This window comes from Hypanus sabinus, chromosome 13 (genome assembly GCF_030144855.1).
Source record: "Hypanus sabinus isolate sHypSab1 chromosome 13, sHypSab1.hap1, whole genome shotgun sequence".
NCBI classification, from domain to species: Eukaryota; Metazoa; Chordata; class Chondrichthyes; order Myliobatiformes; family Dasyatidae; genus Hypanus; species Hypanus sabinus.
This window is the reverse complement of record NC_082718.1, coordinates 90,730,649-90,747,646: the sequence shown is the minus strand read 5'-3', so window position 1 is coordinate 90,747,646 and position 16,998 is coordinate 90,730,649. Positions and strand designations below refer to the sequence as shown.

The 16,998-nt window shown below is 40.0% G+C and overlaps 2 protein-coding genes across 3 annotated transcripts in view; one reads left to right on the top strand and one right to left on the bottom strand.

Annotated features, from left to right (window-relative positions):
* The window catches only part of LOC132404122 (calcium/calmodulin-dependent protein kinase kinase 2-like), a 90,445-nt gene extending 89,277 nt beyond the window's left edge, over positions 1-1,168 (top strand). Inside the window, exon 17 of the mRNA XM_059988175.1 lies at positions 1,159-1,168. The gene's annotated coding sequence lies outside the window, so the exon portion shown is untranslated. The remainder of the gene's footprint in view (positions 1-1,158) is intronic.
* LOC132404124 (P2X purinoceptor 4-like) overlaps positions 1-16,998 on the bottom strand; it is a 66,417-nt gene that overhangs the window by 24,102 nt on the left and 25,317 nt on the right. For both annotated transcript variants that reach the window (XM_059988180.1, XM_059988181.1), the window contains exons 4-7: positions 9,223-9,295; positions 5,436-5,523; positions 1,389-1,469; positions 1,151-1,292 (exon numbers count right to left, since the gene is read on the bottom strand). In XM_059988180.1, the coding sequence (XP_059844163.1) occupies positions 1,151-1,292; positions 1,389-1,469; positions 5,436-5,523; positions 9,223-9,295 (384 nt within the window). The remainder of the gene's footprint in view (positions 1-1,150; positions 1,293-1,388; positions 1,470-5,435; positions 5,524-9,222; positions 9,296-16,998) is intronic.

The following is a 16,998-nucleotide window of genomic DNA, read 5'->3' as shown; positions in this document are numbered from 1 at the left end:
TATAATATCAGTATCATGCAAGTTGGCTGTTCTCCACATCCCGTTCTGCAACTCCAAACAAGTGGGAAAATACAGTTATAAATTGAAAATTCAAATAGAGAGATGAGATTTACTAAAGATAAAAACAAGAAGTGAGGAGAGAAAAAAGCATTGAAGTGAGGCGAGAGAGAAATAAAATTCAATAATGATAAAGGGATTAAATTAACCTTTAGAAAGGCATGTTCCTAGCATCATTTTGTCAGTGATAGTGTTTTTGCATGTGAAGGATTAAAGTATTTAGTAGAAGCATATTCCGGAATGATTAAATGCTTTCAAGAAAGACGAGGAGAAAAACGGCTGGGAAAGGGAGTGTGACTTATTTGCCGATTTGTAGTAGTATCCTCTTAACCAAGACTTTTTGTGTGTAGCTCCCAAGGGAATCATGAGGTGATCCTGTTTAGATCTGCTAAAACTGAAATCTACAGACACTACAGTAAGCAACATTATTTCAAGTCATTTAAAAAAACACTGATCTTCAGAACTTGGCGCTGCAGACCACTCAAGGAGCGAGTGCAGCTGTTGGAGACTCAGGGAAGTTTCCATTGTCTCAGGAAACCTGGCAACAGGGAGGACTGCAGATAAACGTGAAATGCAGACCCATAAGCCTAAACCACCACCACCACCATTTTCTTGGCTAATGTTTGGTCTATGGAAAATAAATCTGACATCATCAGAATAAGGTTGCAGTACCAGAGGGACCTACGGGTGCAACACGCTCAAACTTGCTCATCAATCTTTGCTAACCGGCAAAGCTCCACACCAGAACAACTCTATCTGATTATGTTGACCAGCTGAGTCTGCAAGCTAACAAGCCAGCTTGGTGAGCCACTCAGCAACAACATCCTCAGCCCAAGCTACAAATCTTTTCCAACATCTTAAAAAATTGTAAATGACTCAAACCTTCTCAACCATAATGATCTTTTTAGAATACAATACTTTTAAAAATGCATATTATATATAGGATGCCAGTTGTTTAGCAACCTTGTCACATTTTTGCTCCACTCTAAACATGATCTTGCAATTTATCAGCCACTTAGTGCTGGGTATGCTATTATAGGCTATTAGATTTACAACTGTGTAATAATACATGATTAACGTAATTATTACAAACCTGAACAGATAACGTCTGAAAATCTTCTCCTGCTTTTCGAACCATGTATCCCAAGCAAAAAATTGGACAGAATGGGTGAAGTTCCTCATCGAAGCTACAAACTTTTAAGTAGCTGGCAGTTGCATTTGGCATTATATTTCTCCTGAGGTAAGAAAAATGGATGTCTGTGAGTCTTTATACTGTGATGTCTGTGAGACTTTACACTGTGAGCTTACGATATACAAATGAATGAACTTACTTTGAGAATTGAAACTTAGGGAAGGTAATACTGTTTTTTATTAATACTGTGAAGTTCTCAGCTTCTCCAAGAATTGCAGGCCTGAAATGAAATATCATTTATAAGATTATATTAAATATCCTTTAAGTTTTATTTGGCCTTCTTCTGAAGCTCTCTTATTTAGCCTAGTTTATTCTATGGAAGTGAAATTCCTATTGTTGGTAATCTATACAGTTTAAAACTCTTCAAATTAATTTGCAACCAATAATTCATACTTAGATTTCTTTAATGTTTTAAATTAAACATGATTTTTAATGTACTTATTTGCATGCTTTTGAAAAATTGGCTCAGCTGTTCCATCAAAAGCATGCAGATTAGTGCTCTTTCTGAAACTGCAACTTGACTTTTTATCTTCCCTGTGCAGTCCATTTATTTTTACAAGCACAAGAAATTCTGCAGATGTTGGAAATCCAAAGTAACACACACATAAAATGCCGGAGGAACTCAGCAGACCAGGCAGCATCTATGGAAAAGAGTTTAAAAAAATCAACATTTTGGGCAAAGAACCTTCATCAGGACTGGCAAAGAAGGGAGTAGAAGTCAGAGTAAGGTGGTGGGGGGAGGGGAGAAAGAAGTTCAGGGGTAGGTGGTAAGTGAAACCAGGAAGGGGATGATGTTAACTAAAGAGCTGGGAAGTTGATTGGTGGAAGAAAGAAAAGGCTGGAGAAGGGGGAAACTGATAGGAGAGGATAGAAGACCATGGAAGAAAGGGAAAGGAGTGGAGCACCAGTGGGAGATGACGGGCAAGTAAGGAGATAGATGAGAGAGGGAAACAGGAATAGAGAATGGTGAAGTGGGGTGCAATTCCTGGAAATTTAAGAGATTGATGTTCAGGCCTTCGGGTTGGAGGCTATTAAGAGGGAATATGAGGCATTACTCCTTCAACTTGAGTGTGGCCCCATCATGGTAGAAGAGGAGGCCATGGACTGATATGTTGGAAAGGGAAGTAGAATTGAAATAAATAGCCACCAGGACAAAGCCTGATCTTCGTTGAGCACCTTCATTCTGTCCACAACAAAAAGCGAAATTTTACTAGCGAAATGAACATCAATTTCTCAAACTACTAGTCTTCCTTGTTTTCTGTCCTCTCCTATCAAGTTCTCCCTTTCCAACCCTTTATCTCTTTCACCAATCAATTACCCAGCTCTTTACTTCACCCCTCCCCCCTTCCAGTTTCACCTATCACATGCCACCTTGTATTTCCTCCTCCCCTCAGCCCACCTTTTCAGTATGACTTCTTTCCTTGCCAATCCTGATGAAGGTACTTGACCAAAACATTGACTCTTAACATTTATTTTTATTTGCCCAACATGCTGTTTGTATTTGTCCTACTTTGTTGCATTTTCTACAAGCATTGCCTTTAATCCTGCACTGGTCTAGTGTATGTTAGCCTCAATGGTAACACAATTTGTTTGGCCAGGCAGGTTTCTGTTTAGATGTTGCAATTTTGTTCACACTCACTTTCATAGCTGACTGCAACTCAATTTCATCTCCTGCTGCTGTTTCCATTAATACAGGAATTTCAACTGTTTTTTAAAATGAGAGTTGCACTTCAGTTTGGAGGCATTTTTGAATGCTTTCTTTTAAGATTCCACAAACTAAATGATTTCTCAGTGCATCATTAAGCCCTTCACTGAACTGACGATGCTCAGCCAACATTTTCAATTCAGCTATGAAAGCTGAAGTGAAATCTCCTTCCGTGTATGAAACCTGAAGTGATCTGTAATCAACAATGGTTTTGGTTTTAAATGTTCCTGCACTACGTTAATTATAATAGAAAAACTAATTTCAACTGGTTTGTTTAGAGAAGTTAAATTTCTAATCAAACTGTATGCTTTTCCACCTATTGCACTCAGTAACACTGTCACTTGCTTTTCACTGCCTTCAAAATACTGCTCAATTCATTCAGTATACATTTTTATGAATGTGAAGCAACTCTGAGGGGCCGAAGGGTACAAAGTCGCCCCCTCCTTTTTTGAGAATCGCAAGATCGCTATTAATTCGGGTCTGAGACCCAGGAAATGAGAGAGAGACACATGGAATACACAACAGGGTGGAATGTGACCTGACATCAGCGGAACGAAACCACTGACTACGGCTGTTGTCTCTTGGAGATGGAATTGTGTATTGAGTGCTGTACTATTCATTGAAACCCCTGGGGACAACCAGAGTGGTCTGGTTGAGGGATTGCATCATGCCAACCTGATTGACATCTGAGACCCCGTGAGTGAGAATAAAAAAGGGGTCTGGAGAACAACCCCTTTAGACGCACCAGGAGAAACGCTGGAAATCCCGTGACAGTGTTTAATAGCAGAAGCCGGCGGGGGCTCGTGTGCGTCCTCCCTTGCCTGGGGTGGCGAGCTCATCACGGAAGAACGGTTTAGCTAAAGGAGAGGTCACACTTGAACGGCCACACCAACGAGACAGTGACGGATCGAAATCATAAAGGAAAGTCGGCAAGTTTTTCTCCTAAATCTCTCTCTCTCTCCAACAATTGCAACACAGTTATTTGTTGTGCAATCAAACACATCTGTCTTTTCGATAGCCAAGCATTTCTGCATATTTATTTACTTTTTTTCTTTTTTAAATTTTGTAATTTTTTGTATTTATTTTTTAATTTATTTATTATCACCTGGTACTCACTTATGAACCCACGAATTTTATCCATTTTCTGCCTTTTTTTAAAAAACTCAAACATCTCTCTCCCCTTGCAAAGAAAAAACATGGGAGCCAGGATGCACGTCTTTTCTTTAATGAGGCGCTCACATATGACATGATGATGGATGCCATTCACATACTTTTTATATATAAACTATAATGAATTATGTGAACATCAAAGAACATTTAATCAATCTACAGTATATATTTATTATTCAAATATCACTGAAATATAAAATACATTACACTCTCCTCCTCTGCAAGTCACCACATTTCAGTCCCTTCTAAATCTGTCTCTGTTTTTGCTTGAATTCTGTACATGCCTAACACTTTCCAGTTCTGATGATTAACTGAAAGATCATATGTTTCTGTCTCCACAAATTTGTTGAATATTTCCATCATTCCCATTTTATTTAAAATTTCAGCACAGTTTTTGGTTTTGCTTTTTTTTTAATATAAGTGACCCAATTATGCAGCATTAAACCTTACATGACTTAATAATGTTGTAGATATGACCACAAGGTAATGTTGCAGCTGTATAAAACCCTGGTTAGACCGCACTTGGAATATCATGTTCAGTTCTCTTCTCCTCATTCAGTCACCTCATTATAGGAAGGATGCAGAAGCTTTAGCGAAGATGCAGGGGAGAATTATCAGGATGCTGCCTGGACTGGAGAGCATATCTGATGAGAATAGGCTGAGCGAGCTAGGGCTTTTCTCCTTGAAGCAAAGGCAGATAAGAGGTGTACAACATGTTAAGAGGCATATATCTAGTAGATAGCCAGAGGCTTTTTTGCAGGGTGAAAATGGTTAATACAAGGGGCATAATTTTATGGTGACTAGAGGATGTTAGAGATAAGTTGTATACAGAGAGTTGTGAATGCATTGAACGCTCTGCCATGGGTGATGGTAAAGGCAAATACATTAGAGGTATTTAAGAAATCATAGATAGGCACATGGAGGACAGTGAAATGGAAGGCTATGTAGGACGGAAGGGGTTAGGATGATCTTGGAATAGGTTAAAACTTCAGCACAACATTTGTGACAGTGGCTCAAGTAGCCAGTAGCCTGTCATTTTTAATATATGTGTAACACTATTTGTTCAGTGGTGAAGAAGACCAATAAAATGCTGAAATGTAAGTTAGATGTGCAACTTAAGCTAAAACCATGTTGGAGTTTTGTCTGGCTTGATTGGAGCTACCCGTGCAGCTTCAGTTACCATGTGTGGACTTAATTAGAGGGAATCCAAAGTTTTTAAGTCTTTCAAAACTGATAGATGAATGATATCAATGCCTTTTGTAATAATTAACAACATTGACTTAAAGGATAACAAATTAACATTTTACTAACTTGGGAATAACTGTGTCATTCTCCACAGGGCACCAACCATACACTTCACAGGTGTTTTCCTCTTTATTGCATGTTCCAGTTAAAATGCCTGAATTAAATCAAAACTCAGAATTAGTCATATTAGTAATTGAAAACTAACACATTCATTTTACAATGGGTTGAACACCATTTGATTCAGTCCACCAACCAACATTCTGCCACAACTACAGTATCCTTGTGTAAAAACACAGATCTATTGCCTGGGCATCCCAGTGCCTGGGCATCAGATGGCAAGGACTCACCTACAGAATACCCTGATAACATGGAGCTGTATTCTGTCAGTTTGTTGACCTCTAATTATTTCTGTAATGTGGAGACATTTTAACATGATTAATACTGTTTTAAATTGTATTTAAATATAGATGAAAAAATTAATAAGCAGAGCATTTTTTTATTTGAATTTACTATTCTTGACGCCCAGATCAGGAATTCCCTATTCAAATGAATGCTTAGGTCTGACTTGCACAAGATAATGGATACAAATACACTGGTATACAGCTTGGAAACCTCAGCAAGAAATGGCTGCATCACACACAGTGGCGTTTTGGATGCAGGATCACATGTGACTCTGCTCATTCCAGACTTATTGTGCAATCAAGAAAATCCAGTATATACTTACATGCAAGCACAAAATATCAGATGAAGGGGTAGGGTCAGGTAGAACACTGATGATCCTCATCAGAACTGCTAGCCACAACTAATTTAATTTGCCCCAAATAAATTTTTGTCAAGTTATGAAAAGGAAATATCAAAAATATTTAATAAAAGCAACTGACAAAAAAAATCAATGGACATCTTCAGCATGATGAAAAATTTGTACATCTGCCTATTTGATTTAAATTGTCCAATTTTTCAACTTAGTTATTTTCAGATCTTGGCCACATGAACCTAATGCATGCATGATGAAATGAAAATTTTTTGGCAAGCTTGATGTGCATGAAATTGATGTATTAAAGCAAAATATAATTCAACTTTGTACTGCATTTGTCAATTTATACTATTCACCAATTAAAATGTGAATTGGAATTAATCTGATTAGAAATTTTGATCTTGGATTAAATGATATTACTGCATCATGTTGCCACAGGGTTTTATTCATATTTTTAAAAGTCACAAGAATATCTTTGCATTATCATAGTCAGTTACCAAATAAATTTTACTGGAAAAGCAAATTAGGGCTCCTTCAAAATTATATTTTAAGCAGTTTAGCACAGTTATCTATGAAGATTATCTATGATGTGTATCTTTTTCACCTGTCTTGCCATTCATTTTAGAAGGATTTCTGGCAAAAATCAGCAGCAACAGTGAATGAAAAATTCCAATTTTTTAAAATCAGAAAATAATAAATCACTATTTTACATAATCTTAAAAAGTTTATGGAGTGCAAAATATTGGAATATAGCTATGAGATTAAGTATAAACAAATTGATTAAAACAAAGTATTTAAATAAGGGAATTACACTGTAATTCACATGAAATAGAATGTAAAAAAAAGATTAATCTGCAAAAAATTAGCATATTATAATATAAGTTAATCTTTTACTTTTGAACATTTTTTTTAAACACAGACACTTGGTCACCTTTTTCTTATAACTATTTGCCTCATCTATTTTATTCTTTTGAACTTTTATTACCCTGTGCTTTGGACCCTGACTCCTCACTATCATTTTGTAATTTTAAAAAAAACTTCTGTTTCATAAATAGAATGGGTTCAAAATGGCATGCTTATACCTGTGGCCAAATTCTGCAGCCCAGAACCTGGCCTTTCATTTTTTAATTGTGAAATGTTGGTTTACTTAGCAGTGCATAAATAAGTATGATATCACAATACATGTGCTGTCTGAGATCATTTTCCCTGCACTTAGCTCTTCACACTCTAATGTTCCAGCACTAGAACGTGGATAGAAGCACATGAATTAGGAGCAGGATCAGAGGCCACTTGGTTCCCCCACTAAAGAAAACATCTTCTCTATATCTATCCCTTGAGGACCTCTCAGGATTTTGTAAGAAACTAGGAACACACAGTGGCAAAGAATTTGAAGCAGCACTAAATAGCAAGATCATTAAATATGTATATGTTAAAGCAAGAATTCCTCAAGAGAGAAGCTCAGACCCAATCCAAGACTTTACTAAATTGGGCAAATACACTATTAAACATGAATAAAGAAAAACAATATTATCTAAAATTCGATATCCATAAATGACTTTATTTACACACAAAGCTACTTTGTGGTGTAAAGTCATCGCCTAAAATATTTTGATCCACCACAGAAAAAATAAACAAAATTATACTGCAAATATTGGGGGAAATATGCTCACATTAATTGGGGACGTGTTAATGGTCAGAAAATAGGTCATTTTTGGATTAGGAGGTTGTTATTTGTGAGTGTTGTAGACACTGAGGTTCCAGTTGTTCACAATCTATATCAATGGGTTGGTTAAGGCACTCAAGTCTGGTGTTTGCAGGTTCTTTGCTGGCAAAGATAAATGGCAGTGGGAAGACTACAGAAAGGCTTGAATGAATGGCTTAACAGAAAAGATGCAGGAATGAGTCCCTCCACCCCCAATCCCACCTGGATTCATTTCCCACCACTGTAAGGAGTTTGTACATTCTCCCCGTGATCACATCGCTTTCCTCCCACAGTCCAAAGATGTACCAGTTGGAAGGTTAATTGGTCGCTGTAAATTGTCCTGTGATTAGGCTAGAATTAAATCCAGGGTCGCTAAGCGGCATGGCTCAAGGGGCTGGAAGGGCCTATTCTGCGCTGTATCTCAATAAATAAAAATAAAATCAAATAACAGATTAGACAGGATTTTATTTACTAGCAAATAGCCTTTTCTTGCCCCTCTTTCTAGTTTTCTTATTAGAAAGAATTCAATACTGGCCATGTAATCATGATGACATTTTGAAAGTTTGGAGATATTCACCACGGAGGAAGGATGAAACTTTTGGAATACTTAAGGATCTTTGATAAGCAAAACACTACAACTGCTGAAAATGTGAAACGAAAACAAAATGCTTTCAAGAGAATGAAAGGTTTCAAAATTTTTTCCTCTCTTCACAGCTGCTGCCTAACCTGATTTGTATTTCCAGTATTTTCTGTTTTATTCAGGAAGGTACATGAATATAATAAGAAGTTCCGGGGAAAGAAAGAATTGGGGTTTTTTTGCCTGAGGGTGGATGCTGATAGTCTGCAACCAGTCAAGGAAAAGATTCAAATATATTACCAAACGCGAGCCTTGATGGTACAACAAGTTTCTGCTGAACCTTGCAACATTACTGATGCTGTTCTATTAACCGCTGAAGATGAATGAGTCGTGACAGTAGGGAATGGAGCATTGGATGTGATTCCTTCCTGGTGCAGTCCACCACAAATCAGCACACTAAAACTCCCTGATTATGGAATTATAAATTATAAGACTTTTTTTCTCAAAAATTCATAGGGATTTGGACACGACTAGCAAAGTCGGCATTGATTTCCTTTCATAATTGCTTCCTTGGTTCAGGGGTAATTAACTCACACGTTGATGGGGCAGGACCTGAGAACAGACAGTCTGGGTAAGAATGGTAGATATCTTGCCACAAGGGAAAAAAAGTGAACTAGATGCATTTATTCAAAATGCCTTGGTATTTCCTTTAATCTATCATGTTTTACTCCCTTCTCCTTCCCAATTACTTTTTAAAGTCCCTGCAGCATATACTTCATTTTGACCAGTATTTCACTATTATGCTATTTCAGTAACATACCATTGCTATGACGACTATGTTGTCCCTTTGCACAATCACTGTCTGATTTACATCTAGTTTGTTCACTTGGCAACTGAAAGAGGAAAATATTGAAAACATCAACAGTCACTAAATTAATACAATAGTGTGGTGTTCTGGCAAACCATATACTTTTACAGCATTTACATATTTGTTTATATACAGTGGCATGCAAAAGTTTGGGCACCCCTGGTCAAAATTTCTGTTACTGTGAATAGTTAAGTAAGTAAAAGATGACCTGATTTCCAAAAGGCATAAAGTTAAAGATCAAACACGAGGAAATCTGCAGATGCTGGAAATTCAAACAACAACACACACAAAATGCTGGTAGAACACAGCAGGCCAAGCAGCATAGATAGGGAGAAGTGCTGTCAATGTTTCGGGCCGAGACCCTTCATCAGGACTAACCGAAAGGAAAAATAGTAAGAGATTTGAAAGTAGTGGGGGGAGGGGGAAATGCGAAATGATAGGAGAAGACTGGAGGGGGTGGGATGAAGCTAAGAGCTGGAAAGGTGATTGGCGAAAGTGATACAGAGCTGGAGAAGGAAAAGGATCATGGGAGGGGAGGCCTCAATTACTCTCAATAATTTCTCCTTTGGCTCCTCCCACTTCCTCCAAACCAAGGGTGTAGCCATGGGCACTCGTATAGGTCCCAGTTATGCCTGCCTTTTTGTTGGCTTTATGGAATAGTCCATGTTCCAAGGCTATGCCACTCTTTTTCTTCGCTACATCGACGACTGCATTGGCGCTGCCTCTTGCATGCACGCTGAGCTGGTCGACTTCATTAACTTTGCCTCCAACTTTCACCCTGCCCTCAAATTTACCTGGTCCATTTCCAACACCTCCCTCCCCTTTCTTGATCTTTCTGTCTCCATCTCTGGAAACAGCCTATCTACTGATATCTACTATAACCCTACAGACTCTCACAGCTTCCTGGACTATTCCTCTTCCCACCCTGTTGCTTGCAAAAAGGCTATCCTCTTCTCACAATTCCTCCATCTCCGCCGCATCTGCTCTCAGGATGAGGCTTTTCATTCCAGGACAAAGGAGATGTCTTCCTTTTTTAAACAAAGGGGCTTCCCTTTGTCCACCATCAACTCTGCTCTCAAACACATCTCCCATTACCCGCACGTCTGGCCTCACCCCATCCACCCACCACTCCACTTGGGTTCCCCTTGTCCTTACCTACCACCCCACTAGCCTCCAGCTCCAACATATAATTCTCCGTAACTTCCGCCACCTCCAACGGGATCCCACTACCAAACATATTTTTCCCTCCCCTCCTCTTTCTGCTTTTCGCAGGGATCGCTCCCTATGCGACTCCCTTGTCCACTCGTACCCCACCCCCCCATCCCTTCCCACCGATCTCCCTCCTGGCACTTATCCTTGTAAACGGAACAAGTGCTACACCTGCCCTTACACTTCCTCCCTCACCACCATTCAGGGCCCCAGACAGTCCTTCCAGGTGAGGCAACACTTCACCTGTGAGTCAGCTGGTGTAGTATACTGCATCCAGTGCTCCTGCTGTGGCCTTTTATATATTGGTGAGACCCGACGCAGACTGGGAAACCGTTTCACTGAACACCTACGCTCGGTCCGCCAGAAAAAGTAGTATCTCCCAGTGGCCACACATTTTAATTCCACGTCCCATTCCCATTCTGATATGTCTATCCATGGCCTCCTCTATTGTCAAAATGAATCCAAACTTAGATTGGAGGAACAACACCTTATACACCGGCTGGGTAGCCTCCAACCTGATGGCATGAACTTCTCTAACTTCTGTTAATGCCCCTCCTCCACTTCTTATTCCATCCCTGACATATTTAGTTGTTTGCCTGTTCTCCATCTCCCTCTGGTGCTCCCCCCCCCCCCCACTTTCTTTCTCCTGAGGCCTCCCATCCCATGATCCTTTCCCTTCTCCAGCTCTGTATCACTTTCGCCAATCACCTTTCCAGCTCTTAGCTTCATCCCACCCCCTCCGGTCTTCTCCTATCATTTCGCATTTCTCCCTCCCCCCACTACTTTCAAATCTCTTACTATCTTTCCTTTCAGTTAGTCCTGACGAAGGGTCTCGGCCCGAAACGTCGACAGCGCTTCTCCCTATCGATGCTGCCTGGCCTGCTGTGTTCTACCAGCATTTTGTGTGTGTTGTTGTTAAGTTAATGATGACACATTTCTTTAATACTTCTATTTCCATCTTTTACAGTTTCAAAATGACAAAAAAGGAAAAGGCCCAGAAGCAAAAGTTTGCTCATGTCAGTATTTAGTAACACCCCCTTTGGCAAGTATCACAGCTTGTAAGCACTTCCAGTAGCCAGCTAAGAGTCTATCAATTCTTGTTTGGGGGATTTTTGCCCATTCTTCCTTGCAAAAGGCTTCTAGATCTATGAGATTCTTGGGCCTTCTTGCATGCACTGCTCTTTTGAGGTCTATCCACAGATTTTTGATGATGTTTAGGTCAGGGGACTGTGAGGGCCATGGCAAAACCTTCAGCTTGTGCCTCTTGAGGTGTGTTTAGGATCCTTATCCTGTTTTAGAAGCTATCCTCTTTTCATCTTCAGCTTTTTTTTTTACAGACAGTGTGATGTTTGCTTCCAGAATTTGCTGGTATTTAATTGAATTCATTCTTCCCTCTACCAGTGAAATGTTCCCCGTCCCACTGGCTGCAACACAAGCCCAAAGCATGATCGATCCACCCCCGTGCTTAACAGTTGGAGAGGTGTTCTTTTCATGAAATTCTGCACCCTTTTTTCTCCAAACATACCTTTGCTCATTGCTGCCAAAATGTTCTATTTAATTTCATCAGTCCACAGGACTTGTTTCCAAAATGCATCAGGCTTGTTTAGATGTTCCTTTGCAAACTTCTGACACTGAATTTTGTGGTGAGGATGCAGGAAAGGTTTTCTTCTGATGACTCTTCCATGAAGATCATATTTGTGTAGGTGTCACTGCACACTAGAACAGTGCACCACCACTCCGGAGTCTGCTAAATCTTCTTGAAGGTCTTTTGCAGTCAAACGGGTTTTGATCTGCCTTTCTAGCAATCCTATGAGCAGTTCTCTCGGAAAGTTTTCTTGGTCTTCCAGACCTCAACTTGACCTCCACTGTTCCTGTTAACTGCCATTTCTTAATTACATTAGGAACTGAGGAAACGGCTACCTGAAAACGCTTTGCTATCTTCTTATAGCCTTCTCCTGCTTTGTGGGTATCATTCATTTTAATTTTCAGAGTGCTAGGCAGCTGCTTAGAGGAGCCCATAGCTGCTGATTGTTGGGACAATGTTTGAGGAGTCAGGGTATTTATAAAGCTTTGAAATTTGCATCACCTGGCCTTTCCTAACGATGACTGTGAACAAGCCATAGCCCTAACAAGCTAATTAAGGTCAGGGACCTTGGTAAAAGTTACCTGAAAGCTCAGATATTTTGGGGTGCCCAAACATTTGCATGGTTCTCCTTCCCTTTTTTTCACTCTAAAATTGTACAAAACAAAAATAATACACTAATCTTGCTTAAAATGTTAATAAGAATGTTTCATCTTTAACTTTATGACTTTTGGAGATCAGTTCATCTTCTATTCACTTAACTATACACAGTAACAGAAATTTTGACCAGGGATGCCTAAATGTGTGTGTGTGTGTGTGTGTGTGTGTGTGTGTGTGTGTGTGGTAGATATTTACTTAGCAGCTTTGCTTTTCTTACTCTCTTCTACCTTATTAGGTTTATTAATATAAATTATAAATAACTGAAGGCCCATATCTGATGCTTCAGGCACTTTACCAGTAGTGTCATTGTAGTCAGAAAGGGACCCATTTATTCCAATTCTTTATTTTAAGCAAATACATTATGAAAGCACCCTATGTCTCAACTTGTAACTGGTGTGGTTTAACATCTTTCTGTATATCATATACAGAAATTCCCAGAGTAAGAAAAAGAATATTTGAAGCTCTTTCCCAGAGAGCTGTAAGTGCTTATATGTTGAGTGTTTTCAAAATTAATTATTCAAACATGCAGAAAATAAAGAAATAATAGATAAGCAGGAAGTGGATCAGACATAATCTACAGATTGACAGGCTGGTTTATAGCCTGTATTAGTTCCTTTTTATGTCCTTATAAAAAACACAATTAAAACATATTCTTGAAGGATTCTTATAGAGAAACAGGGAAATTATTGGGTGGGAAAATTTAGGAAGCATTCAACACTTTGTTACTTTGCTTGGCAATCCTGCCAAGGCTAATAGATTAGCATGCATTGATCACCAGAATGTGTCTATTTCTGCATGATAGTATTAACAATCCACAGAACACCGATCGGATCAGAGTAATGTGTTTGATTTAGCTCACCATATTAAGAAGAGGTATGGTCACTTTGGAGGAAAGTGATCAAAAGCAGGAAATAAATGGGGATTATCAGTGTAATATTGACTTTTGAAAATTTGGGAGATTCATGTGGAGAAACCCATGGTAGATAGGTGTGTAGCTAAGAATGTTTTTTTGTGTAAGCTATATAAACTGACAGCAGGGATTATGTAAATTTCCACATTAGCAAAAGGAGGCTGAAACAAATCTTGTGGCACGTAGAAAGTAAGAGGCAGAGTGTACAGGTTGGTTGGATGCAGTAGATATTACCAACCCCTACATTGGAATGTACGGCTGCCGCCATTACTTCCTAGTTGTGTTGGTTGTTAATGCAAATGATACATTTCACTGTACATTTTGATGTACATAGAATAAATAAATCTGAACCTAATACAGGCTAGGGGGATGCGGCAATGGCCGTGCCTCTGGCACACTCTGGGCCTGTGGCTCGGAAGAGTAGGGAAGGGAAGAGTGATAGGGGACTCTATAGTTAGGGGTCAGACAGGTGATTCTGTGGACACAAGAAAGAAACTCAGATGGTAGTTTGCCTCCCGAGTGCCAGGGTCCAGGATATTTCGGATCGCATCCAAGATATCCTGCAGTGGGAGGGAGAACAGCCAGAGGGCATGGTACATATTGGTTCCAATGACTTAGGTAGGAAAAGGGAAGAGGTCCTGGAAAAAGAGTACAGGGAGTTAGGAAGGAAATTGAGAAGCAGGACCGCAAATGTAGTATTCTCGGGATTACTGCCTGTGCCACATGACAGTGAGAATAGGAATAGACTGAAGTGGAGGATAAATGCGTGGCTGAGGGATTGGAGCAAGGGGCAGGGATTTATATTTCTGGATCATTGGGACCTCTTTTAGGGCAGGTGTGACCTGTACAAAAAGGACAGGTTGCACTTGAATCCCAGGGGGACAAATATCCTGGCGGGGAGGTTTGCTAAGGCTACTGGGGAGAGTTTAAACTAGAATTGTTGTGGGGTGGGAACTGAACTGAAGAGACTAGGGAAGAGGAGGTTAGCTCACAAATAGAGAAAGCTTGTAAGCAGTGCAAGAGGGAGGATAGGAAAGTGATAGAGAAGAGACGCGCTGAGACCAAAGGCTTGAGATGTGTCTATTTTAATGCAAGGAGTGTTGTGAACAAAGCGGATGAGTTTAGAGCATGGATCAGTACTTGCAGATATGATGTGGTGGCCATTACAGAGACTTGGATGGCTCAGAGACAGGACTGATTACTTCAAGTGCCAGATTTTAGATGTTTCAGAAGGGACAGGGAGGGAGGCAAAAGAGGTGGGGGCATGGCACTGTTGATCAGAGATAGTGTCACGGTTGCAGAAAAGGTGGACACCATGGAGGGATTGTCTGTGGAGTTTCTGTGGGTGGAGGTTAGGGACAGGAAGGGGTCAATAACTTTACTGAGTGTTTTTTATAGGCCGCTCAATAGTAACAGGGATATCGAGGAGCAGATAGGGAAACAGCTCCTGGAAAGGTGTAATAATAACAGAGTGGTCATGATGGGAAATTTTAATTTCCCAAATATCGATTGGCATCTCCCTAGAGCAAGGGGTTTAGATGGGGTAGAGTTCGTTAGGTGTGTTCAGGAAGGATTCTTGACACAGTATGTAGATAAGCCTACAAGAAGAGAGGCTGTACTTGATTTGGTATTGGAAAATGAACCTAGTCAAGTGTCAGATCTCTCAGTGGGAGAGCATTTTGGAGATAGTGATCATAATTCTATCTCCTTTACAATAGCATTGGAGAGAGATAGGAACAGACAAGTTAAAAAAGTGTTTAAATGGAGTAAGGGGAATTATGAGGCTATCAGGCAGGAAATTAGAGGCTTAAATTGGAAACAGATGTTCTCAGGGAAAAGTACAGAAGAAATGTGGCAAATATTTGGGGGATATTTGTGTAGAGCTCTGTATAGATACATTCCAATGAGACAGGAAAGTTATGGTAGGGTACAGGAACCGTGGTGTACAAAGGCTGTAATAAATCTAGTCAAGAAGAAAAAGAAAGCTTACAAAACATTCAGAGAGCTAGGTAATGTTAGAGCTCTAGAAGAATATAAGGCTAATAGGAAAGAGCTTAAGAAGGAAATTAGGAGAACCAGAAGGGGCCATGAGAAGGCCTTGACAGGCAGAATTAAGGAAAACCCCATTCTACAAGTATGTTAAGAGCAAGAGGATAAGACGTGGAAGAATAGGACTTATCAAGTGTGACAGTGGGAAAGTGTGTATGGAACCAGAGGAAATAACAGAGGTACTTAATGAATACTTTACTTCAGTATTCACTATGGAAAAGGATCTTAGTGATTGTAGTGATGACTTGCAGCAGACTGAAAAGCTTGAGCAGGTAGATATTAAAAAAGAGGATGTGCAGGAGCTTCTGGAAAGCATCAAGTTGGATAAGTCACCGGGACCGGATGAGATATGGGAGGTGAGGGAGGAGATTGCTGAGCCTCTGGCGATGATCTTAGCATCATCAATGGGGACGGGAGAGGTTCCGTAGGATTGGAGGGTTGTGGATGTTGTTCCTTTATTCAAGAAAAGGAGTAGAGATAGCCCAGGAAATTATAGACCAGTGAGTCTTACCTCAGTGGTTGGTAAGTTGATGGAGAAGATCCTGAGAGGCAGGATTTATGAACATTTGGAGAGGTATAATATGATTAGGAGTAGTCAGCATGGCTTTGTCAAGGGCAGGTCGTGCTTCACGAGCCTGATTAAATTTTTTGAAGATGTGACTAAACACATTGATGAAGGAAGAGCAGTAGATGTAGTGTATATGGATTTCAGCAAGGCATTTGATAAGGTACCCCCATGCAAGGCTTATTGAGAAAGTAAGGAGGCATGGAATCCAAGGGGACATTGCTTTGTGGATCCAGAACTGGCTTACCCACAGAAGGCAAAGAGTGGTTGTAGACGGGTCATATTCTGCATGGAGGTCAGTCACCAGTGGAGTGCCTCAGGGATCCATTTTAGGACCCTTACTCTTCATGATTTTTATAAATGATCTGGATGAGGGAGTGGAGGGATGGGTTAGTAAGTTTGCTGATGACACAAAGGTTGAAGGTGTTGTGGATAGTGTGGAGGGCTGTCAGAGGTTACAGCGGGACATTGATAGGATGCAAAACTAGGCTGAGAAGCAGCAGATGGAGTTCAACCCAGATAAGTGTGAAGTGATTCATTTTGGTAGGTCAAATATGATGGCAGAATATAGTATTAATGGTAAGACTCTTGGCAGTGTGGAGGATCAGAGTGATATTGGGGTCTGAGTCCATAGGACACTCAGAGCAGCTGCACTGGTTGATTCTGTGGTTAAGGTGTACAGTGTATTGACCTTCATCAATCGTGGAATTGAATTTAGGAGCTGAGAGGTAATGTTGCAGCTATATAGTACCC